This window comes from Gymnoscopelus braueri, assembly GCF_963280865.1.
Source record: "Gymnoscopelus braueri genome assembly, chromosome: 5".
NCBI lineage: Eukaryota > Metazoa > Chordata > Actinopteri > Myctophiformes > Myctophidae > Gymnoscopelus > Gymnoscopelus braueri.
In genome coordinates, this window is record NC_137606.1 from 42,711,534 (window position 1) to 42,721,856 (window position 10,323).

General features: G+C 42.5%; 2 protein-coding genes across 2 annotated transcripts; both read left to right on the forward strand.

The window, feature by feature from the left end:
- Positions 1-5,219: 5,219 nt before the first annotated feature.
- Positions 5,220-5,957, forward strand: LOC308085179 (N-acetylglucosaminyl-phosphatidylinositol de-N-acetylase-like; the record flags this gene model as incomplete). The annotated part of the gene is made up of 1 exon (XM_080428264.1): positions 5,220-5,957. One exon carries the CDS (start codon positions 5,220-5,222, stop codon positions 5,955-5,957), a length of 738 nt encoding a protein of 245 aa, XP_080284390.1.
- Positions 5,958-7,394: 1,437 nt separating this feature from the next.
- LOC308085118 (dihydrolipoyllysine-residue acetyltransferase component of pyruvate dehydrogenase complex, mitochondrial-like) lies at positions 7,395-9,062 on the forward strand (the record flags this gene model as incomplete). Its single annotated transcript, XM_080428200.1, has 1 exon — positions 7,395-9,062. The coding sequence occupies one exon, from the start codon at positions 7,395-7,397 to the stop codon at positions 9,060-9,062; it is 1,668 nt and encodes a 555-aa protein (XP_080284326.1).
- Between the last annotated feature and the right edge of the window lie 1,261 nt (positions 9,063-10,323).

A 10,323-nucleotide genomic window follows, 5' to 3' on the forward strand; every position in this document is an offset into this window, starting at 1 on the left:
GTTGTTCTCAGAGTCACAGATGAGTTGTACGTTGATGGAATGGTAGCGCTTGCGGTTAAGGTATGGGAACGGGTCTGGAGAGGGTGCCTTAATGCGCACGTGCGTGCAGTCTATTGCGCCGATGGTGTTGGGTAGACCAGCAATAGAATGAAATCCTCTCTTTATGGGTATCTGTTCCGCTGCTGTATAGGGGAACTTTATATACAGTGGGGCCAGTTTAATTAATCCATCCAGGACTGGTGGCAGAATGCGGCTGATGGTTGGCTGAGAGACACCCACCCTGTCTCCACATACGGTTTGGAATGTACCAGTGGCTAAAAAGCCCAAGGTAGAAAGTACCATCACATGTGGTGGTACTGGATTGGAACGTCTGGTACGGCTCCGCAGTGCTGGCTCCAAACTGTTACACAGTTCAATCAAAACTGCTCTTGGTAGTCTAAACCGTGAAAATAAATACTGGTCGCTTCGGGCAAATGGGTCTACATGGTCCTGAAAAATGCGTTCCCTCCCCAGGGCACGATCGGCAGCATCTTGCAGCAGCAACAAAATTGCCATTGTGTGAGTTGGTGAAGGGTGCAGATAGAGGCCTTTGGTCCTATAAATAGAATTATCAATCACTAATTAACCCATCAGCTTGGAACCATTTACATAATTGATGTAGATATAAGTGTTATTATATGCGGTGGGATTGGTATGTATATATATGTTAATATACAGTGTGTGTATGTATGTATGTCTCTCTCTCTCTCTCTCTCTCTCTCTCTCTCTCTCTCTCTCTCTCTCTCTCTCTCTATATATATATATATATATATATATATATATATATAGGAATTACTGTCTATATAGAATTACTGTCTATATATATAGGTCACTATACAAACTTTTTTAAATGAAAAAAAAAGTACACATGATAAGCATTATGAATTTCATATTATACAACTGTAGAATTGAAGAAACTTAGAGAATTAATTATTTTTGCACAAACATGTCACACTTAAGAACTCAAAGGCCAGCCTAAGAGTGCTCATCAGTGTGTGTAGATTCTGTTCTTACCTGAGAACAGATCACAGCTAAGAAAACATTGGAGTATACCAAAATCTTCTTAAAAACCTCGTAAATGGGTCTAAGAAAAAAAAACCTCTTAAGAAAGTGTGCGTAGATTTTGTTCTTACCTAAGAACAGATCACAGCTAAGAAAACATTGGAATATACCAAAATCTTCTTAAAAACTTCTTAAGTGGGTTTAAGAAGAAATTTCCTCTTAAGTACCGTTGCTGAATGAGGCCCAATGTATTTGTGCTTTAGTATGAAATCTAAGCGTACCCACTCTTCCTGAATGAGGCCCACTGACTAGAACATGGACTTAAAGATACAGAATTATGGATACTTTTAACCTTGAATATATGTAATAACAACACAACGCACGCACGCACGCACACGCACGCACGCACACTATATATATATATATATATATATATATATATATATATATATATATATATATATATATATTTGTCAAAAGCAGCACACATTCCTTGCTCCTTCAGGTGTGTGTGATGCATTACTCAGGGTTGAGAAGTTAATATTTCTACACATCAAACCATCCATAAACACACACACAAACACAAGAACACACGCATGCACACACAGACAGACAAACAAGCGCTGGCATTTTCAACTATGCAACAGCCTTAATGGATTTATTTACTGAGCTTCTGTGCATTTGAATGTACTGTAGGTGTATGTATTCATGCATGCGCAGTTTCCAAGACAGGGAGTACGTTTGTGTGCGTGCGTGCGTGAGCGAGCGCGTGCAAGTGCGTATGTTTGTTCATTTATTTAGTAGAGTATTCTCTTGAGTCTACTGAATGCAAGCACTATAGCCTATATCTAATAACGTTTGTATATCTTTTGTATATGTTTGCAATCATGATTTACCTATAAAGTGCTGCAGAGAAAGTGTGCGTGTGTGTTCCTGCATGCATTGTGTGCAAGCCAGGGAGGGAGAAAGAGTTGAAGTGTGTGTGTGTGTGTGTGTGTGTGTGTGTGTGTGTGTGTGTGTGTGTGTGTGTGTGTGTGTGTGTGTGTGTGTGTGTGTGTGTGTGCGTGTGTGCATGCTTGTTTCAAGCCATTTAAGCATAAAGTGTTGCCTTAGTGGCTCACTGTGAACAATGCAGATCAACTGGACGACTAGAGGTACTGGTCCAGCCGGCTCCATTCACTGCAATATATTTCATCGAACTTCTGGTGCGAGGTTTGCCACCCATGAGTGTCATGGCGCATCCCCAGTGTCCAGCACATCTCTTCCTTTCAAAAGCTTCCTTGGTTCGTTTGTAGATGTAAGTCACAGTGTTTTGTTGGCTCCTTGTGATTCCTTGTATATTCCTAGTTTCCTCGTGTACCTGTGTTCGTTCCTGGTCCTCTGTTTTAGTTAATAAACCCCCTTGTAATCAACCTGCCCTGTGTCTGCCTTGTCCTCTGCCTTTGTTCTGCACTTAGGTGCCCTTGACTCTGATCGTGACTAAATTCATCAAATATTGGAATATTGGATCAGGAGTGCAACAGAAACAAACACAATCTCCAGGAATTCAAGGCTTCGTGTGGTGAGTATAATAAAAGGTATATATATATATATATATATATATATATATATATATATATACATATACACACACACACACACACACACACACACACACACACACACACACACACACACACACACAGTACATCTCTCTCTCAAGTGTGGGTTAAGCTGGTCGTTACTTGTAGCGATGTCTTTACAGAGTTAAGGATTTCACATCAAAGAACAGGGAAAGGCAAAAGTGCAGACTGTCAGCTTTGGATCAGGCCTCATACGTTATGTACACTTATTTTGATGTAATACCAAATCAGATGAGCTTACATATGATCAACGTCAGCCCACCATCCCCAGTGGTCACACATTTGGTTGCATGTAATCTTAGACACACATTGAAGCTACATATCTACTAGTCTATATGTAAATATAGACTAGTGCTTTTTTTCACCTGCTCCTGGTGGGTTTCATCATTTTGTCTAGTAGTTTTCAGATATTTTAAGCCGGCGATATTTTAGTGGACAGTACAAGAGAGATACAGTAATGTACTGTAGGATCAAGAGTGACTTGGTTTTAGGTTAGACTTCACTTCTTTCAAAGTGATTTTGTATATCATTGTGCAATCAAGTGTTACAGTAAAGATGACTCAAAAGTGGATAAAGTGCATAGTACAGAAACAAAGAAATAAAATTAAACAATACTATTTTACAGGATACAGGGATCTGGTTAGGAATCACACAAGTCTATTTACACTCTATCAGCCTTTATTATCAAAAAGTCAGGTATGTTGGTCATGAATTTCAGTGCTTATGAGATGTGTACAATCTGTGTTTGTGTGTGTGCGTGCGTGCGTGCGTGCGTGCGTGCGTGCGTGTGCAAGTGTGAAAGTGTGTATGTTTGTTCATTTATTTAGTAGGGAAATGTAGAGTATTCTCATGAGTCTACTGAATGCAAGCACTAAGGCCTATATCTAATAATGTTTGTATATCTTTTGTATATGTCTGCAGTCATGATTTACCTATAAAGTGCTGCAGGGAAAGTGTGAGTGAGTGTTCATGCATGTTGTGTGCAAGTCAGGAGAGGGAGAAAGAGTTGAAGTGCTTGTGCGCTTGCTTGCGTGCGTGTGTGCGTGCATGTTTTGTTTGTTTCAAGCCATTCAAGCATGAAGTTTCATCATTTTGTCTCCAGCAGTTTTCGGATATTTTAAGCGTTCCTATTTTAGTGGACAGTACAAGAGAAATGCAGTATGTAGGATCAAGAGTGACATGGTTTTAGATTAGACTTTTGTATATTAATATGTAATCAAGTGTTACAGTAAAGATAAAGTGATAAAGTGCATAGTACACAATAATAATAATAATAAAACAATACTATTTTACAGGATACAGGGATCTGGTCAGGAATCACACAAGTCTATTTACACTCTATCAGCCTTTATCATCAAAAAGTCAGGTATGTTGGTCATGTATGTCAGTGCTTAGTGATGAGATGTGTACAATCTAATCAGTAATCAGTAATGTGTGTGTGTGTGTGTGTGTGTGTGTGTGTGTGTGTGTGCGTGTGCGTGTGCGTGTGCGTGTGCGTGTGCGTGTCAGCTGGTGGAAAATAGGTTATTCTAAAATTATGTATTTTGGGGTTTAAATTTAGATTTGTATTAACGTGAGAAGAATGGCTTCTATTATAGCATAACTTTCCAGGAACAGAAATCCTGCAGTTTCTATTAGCTTGGATCCCCGATCCATGATGTCACTGGTAGGTGGGTTTCTGAACTGTCCACAGCCCTCCTCTGAGACACAGACGGGGTAAACAAAAATGGTGCCATAATATTATAATGAGCATTAGTGAGGACCAATTATACGAAGATAGATAGAAAGAAAAAAAATCACACCCTGTGTGAAGTGGGCGGTGTCTTGCTAGCTAATCACAATACTGAATGGAGTCAACCAATCATGTACAAAAGATAAATACATTTATTGAAACACTCTTTATGATGGACGAAACCATAACTTGAAAAAAACAAATTTTTGGTTTTTTTTCAAGTTATGGTTGCTTATATAGGGCTATGCACATGTGTCATGTGACACTGGCCAATCACAGTCCTGAATAGATTGTGATTGGCCAATCACAGCGCAGGATAATTGTACAAATTTCCTGGGCCCAGATCACAGCGCAGGAAAATGTACATTTTTCCAAATCTCACTTATAGGGGCGGTTTCACCGCCCAAAAAAAGGAAAATAAGGAAGAGAGGGGAGTAGGCATGAGACGGTCAGCAACCACAGACGGGTAGCGACGGGTGGACGGAGGCACCCCATCCAGGTAAAAAGGCCAGTCCTGCATGAAGGACATTCATGGGGAACCGACTGTGGGAGGCTGCAGGGGAGAGACTGACAATTTGAATAAAATATTGGCTATGCCATATAGTAGATCAGAACTCCATATTTGGGCAAGTCTGACGTCATATTTGATGACGGAAGATATAAAGCAGATGGAGAAATGCCATCAATATAGATCAATAGGTTTATGGCTATGGTCAATAACAATGGTTGTTTTCCTTGTTCTCTTGATTATATCCTACATTGTTTGGATACAATTGATTTGCTATCGACATCGACTAAATAGTGCCATGTCTTTAAAATGTTTAATGAGTAATCTGTCAAATAGAGACAAGCAGTTTCCTTCATCCATTTCAAACAACCTTGATGTTAGAGCACTTATTGTAACTGCACATCCAGATGATGAATGCATGTTCTTCGCACCAACAATTCTAAGACTCATCGAGCTCAAGGCCCAAGTTAATTTGATGTGTTTATCTCGAGGGAATTTCTACAATGAAGCAGCTCAGCGTGAAAAGGAACTCATGAAAAGCTGTGCAGTGTTGGGGATACCAGCATCCAGAGTCACCATAACAGACCATAAAAAACTTCCTGACGACCCCAATGCAGAATGGAGCATCTCTGTGGCCTCCTCTGTAATCATCAAGCACATCAGAGCTCACTCATTCAACATGGTACTGACCTTTGATGGAAGAGGAGTGAGTGGTCATGCCAATCACATAGCCATCCACAAAGCAGTCAGTCACCTTGCTTCTACTGGCCAAGTATGCGATGACTGCTGTCTGCTCTCTTTGGTCACGGTTGGCATCCTCAGGAAATATCTCTCCTATCTAGAGCTCCCCCTCAGCTGGCACTTGCCCTCATGTCTCTACTGTGTTGTAGGCGTAAAGGGCTACAGGCAGGCCAGGGAGGCCATGCTTTGTCATCGCACTCAACTTTTGTGGTTTCGTCGTCTCTACATCTTCTTTTCACGTTACATGCTTGTCAATACATTCCAGATGATCTCACAAGGACCAAAGAACCCAAAGATATTAGAGTTAGTTTGAAGCACATTTGGATGCACTGGTTGTACCAAAAGTAAAGGCAGTGTAACAGATGACTGTAAATGAAAAGAAAAAGTACTTATATGTTATCCTTTGGCATTCTCATAAACAATAGATATTCTCTCTGCTTATTCCAATCAGGGTTTTCCACAGTGGATCCTCCGTTTCCATATGCTTCTGTTCTCTGTTCTCTCCCCGGTCACTCCAGCCACTTGCATGTCCTCTCTTAACGCATCCATAAACCCCCTCTTTGACCATAATAGCCCCCATGAAGCTTCCCTCCTTCCTATACATCACTAGCCCTTCTGGGACCTTCACAGGCATTCCCGTCAGCAACAGCCGCAGGGTGATTGCTCATAGGTTGATGCCACCTGGGTGAACCTGTCGAGCACCATATCAAACCATACCAGGTACAGGCATCTCTCTCACTCACATAGGCAACACCTACAGACCCATTTTTGGATTGACACCTTTTGAAACTTTGAAAATAGAGTGTAACATTTTGATTGAAACATGAAATCTGGACAATAGCTTTTTAAATCGGAGATTTACGCTATCTTTTTTTTCCCAGTGATTGGATAGGAAATGCTAATGGATACTACTCATTTTATTTTATAGCCCTCTGACTCACGTTTCTAGACACAGCAAGCATTTATTCTGTGGTTTTACATTAACCCTATTGCCTGGAGGCTCTCCATTGTAATGCTTGCCCGACATACTGTCTGTAGCAGAGCAAAATGGCTGCTGTGTGAATATGTCCATTGCACATGAAGACTAAAGACCTGTGTACTACATCTATTTTGTTATTATCTTCCAGGGCCACACTGACAGGAGAGGCAAACCAGGCAAATGTTTGGGGACCTCAGAATTATCTCCACGGCTTGACAGAGATAACTAATGAATGCTATGATCTCTTCAGGCTTTAGTCATTATCAGGATACTCTTTAAACTAACAGCATTATCAAATTATACAGTATATCATAATACATATAGATCAATCAATATGAGGGGGGGTATTTATTTATTTTATTTCATCCAGCCCTATTGGAGGCCAGTCCATGACGTCAGTACGCTGACAGTCATTTCCACATCATTTGGGTGCTATGACATAAGTCATCTCCATATTTGGGCATAAACTGAGGATATAAACCAAGAGAGTCTTGGGAGATTCAAGATTTTGACTGCATGTATAGATCTACATTTCTCTAGGTAATGCAGATTAACATGTTCCGTTCAATCCCGCTGGTCAGAAAGGCTACTGGCCTCCTCCCATGCTCCCGTGCCGTCTCCTCAGGACCCATGCACAGTCCTCACTCCAGTCATTGGGCTGGTCGGCTGAGGAGGTTTCAATCTCGTTCCTCCAGGGTTGGCATTAACAACTCAGTCACCCCCAGAATGTCTTTGCTGCAATATCTTCAACCTGCGTTCCGTTATCAGATCATGCGTTTCTACAGCCTGCCACCTCACCAGAAGGTGGAATTGCCTGCTCTATCTCCCACCATGGAGACAGGAGCCATTGCTCGCTGGCTGAAGAAGGAGGGGGAAAAAATCAATGAGGGAGAAGTGATAGCTGAGGTGGAGACAGATAAAGCCACAGTAGGCTTTGAGATGTTTGAGGAATGCTACCTGGCCAAGATCCTGGTTCCAGAGGGCAGGGACAGCATCAACATAGGATCAGTAATCTGCATCACTGTTGACAATCCTGACCTTGTAGCGGCCTTTAAGGACGTCACATTGGACTCCCTAAAAGCTGTCGGTGACAAGCCCTCATCAATTTCCTCTGCTGTTCCTCAACCTCCTTCTAGTGCTGCTGCTCCTGCTACAGTCCCAGGCAGCTCCTACCCCTCACACTGGAAGATCTTGCTGCCTGCCCTGTCTCCCACCATGACAGCAGGTGCAGTGCAACAATGGCATAAGAAGGTTGGAGAGAAGTTGAGCGAGGGAGATCTGCTGGCTGAGATTGAGACAGACAAGGCAACCATTGATTTTGAGGTGCATGAGGAAGGATACTTGGCCAAAATCCTGATAGAAGAGGGTACCCGAGACATTCCGCTGGGGACTCCTCTCTGCATCATTGTGGTGAAGGAGAGCGACATTGCACCCTTCAAAGACTATGTGGAGACCGGATTAGATGAAATCACTCCCAAACAGGCCCCAGCACCCACAATGGCTGCATCAGTGCCGCCCGTAGGAGCTCGCCCCTGTGCTCCAGCTGCAGCTCCTAAGAAAGGACTTGTGTTTGCCAGCCCCCTCGCAAAAAAACTGGCTGCTGAGAAAGGTATTGACCTGTCTCAGGTTAGCGGCACGGGTCCTGATGGGCGAGTCACCAGAAAAGACATTGACAGTTTTGTCCCAACCAAGGCCACCCCCGCGGAAGCCGTTGTTGCAACTCGAGTCACCGCTAGTCTTGTTGGGACCTTCACAGACACCCCCATCAGCGACATCCGCAGGGTTATTGCTCAGAGGTTGATGCAGTCCAAACAGACCATCCCTCACTACTACCTTTCTTTAGATGTCATCATGGATCAAGTCCTGGAACTTAGGAAGGAAATCAACAATGATGTGAAATCCCAGAATATCAAGCTGAGTGTGAATGATTTTATCATCAAAGCCAGTGCACTGGCCTGCCTCAAGGTCCCTGAAGCAAACTCATCCTGGATGGACACAGTCATACGCCACAATCACATGGTAGATGTAAGTGTAGCGGTGAGCACTGCCAAAGGTCTCATGACGCCCATAGTGTTCAATGCTCACACCAAAGGGCTGGCTGCCATCTCCTCTGATATGGCCACACTGGCAGCCAAGGCTAGAGAAGGGAAACTACAACCACACGAGTTTCAGGGCGGTACCTTTACAATTTCTAACTTGGGGATGTTTGGCATCAAGAACTTCTCAGCAATTATCAACCCCCCTCAGTCCTGTATCCTGGCTGTTGGATACTCAAATAAACAACAGATTCCTGCGGAAAATGAGGAAGGCTTTGACGTCGCTAACATGATGTCTGTCACGCTGAGTTGTGACCACCGGGTTATTGATGGAGCGGTTGGCGCACAGTGGTTGGCAGAGTTCCGCAAGTTCATAGAGAGACCAGGCACCATGCTGTTGTGATGGGACAGCACTGTCAATAAACAGGATGGGGTCTAATAATGGCGTGGCTTCCATGTGGATCATTTTGATAACATCATACTGATGTCGGTTGTGCCTAAATAGGGAGGGACAGTGGGACATTGGATCTGTGATTATGAAACTCACAAAACTACCCACTCGGAAACAATGCAAGTTGGGAACACATGGCCCACCTAGTTATACAATACCAGTACCTGTTGTCAGAGTACCCATTGCATCTGTCTGTCAGTCTGTCCGTCTATGGCCGTTTCATGCCCATATATGGAGATCCCTGACGTCATCAGTATATGCTCAAATATGGTATCCATTTTACCCGTCTGTCTGCCTGGGTCCACATACGGTTTTATGGATATCTCTGTCTTGTCTTCTGCCTGCTGTGTCCCTTTTATTCCCATATATGGAGATCCCTGATGTCATCAGTAGGCTATATGCCCATATGGGCATATCGGTCAAATCTATGGTTCTGGACATCCGGATCTCCATATAAGCCTATATACAGTATGGGCCATTCCGTCGGATTGGCGCTCCTGTACATGCGCGTATCCGGCCGAGTCGACGCCGGGTACCGCACTCCCTCGGCCCTTGCCGATGTCCCTTGTCGGCGACGTGCACGCCGTGTTTAAAGTCGATCGGCTGTCTAGATACGTGAACCACAGACGGACGGACAGATGGACAATAGTAGGACGTGAAAAAGACATGCTTAAGCAATAATATTTGCAATATGTGAAAACATTGTTTACTTCCTTTGGCCTACTGGTAGCATGCTGAATACATTTGGCGGGACCTGTGCATTTGTGAGCTTGTAGATCACCTATTTTTGATATTTATAAATACTTAAATATATAAGTAAATAAAGGTAGGCCTATGCACACAATAGGGACGGAAGATTGAAATTGTTTAATTATCATATTTGCAAATACTATAGTGTACGGTTTGTAGTCAACAAAGATATTGTTTGTCCCTGAAATTGTGTTGTCAAGTAAATATAGCTTAAATAAAGTAATGTGTTACTGTAATGATGCAAGTAAACTACGTATTGTGTTAACTTGTATAGCTAGTATAGTAGTATATGTATAACTAGTTAACTAACTAGTGTAACTAGTTACTCTTTCCAAATCAGTAATGCCATTAGTTATTGAAATTTAAATGACTCGTTACCCGTGGTGGACAGTAACTAACTATATTTACTAGAGTACTTACTGTACATACGTAACTACTGTAATTTGATATTCTGTAATTTACT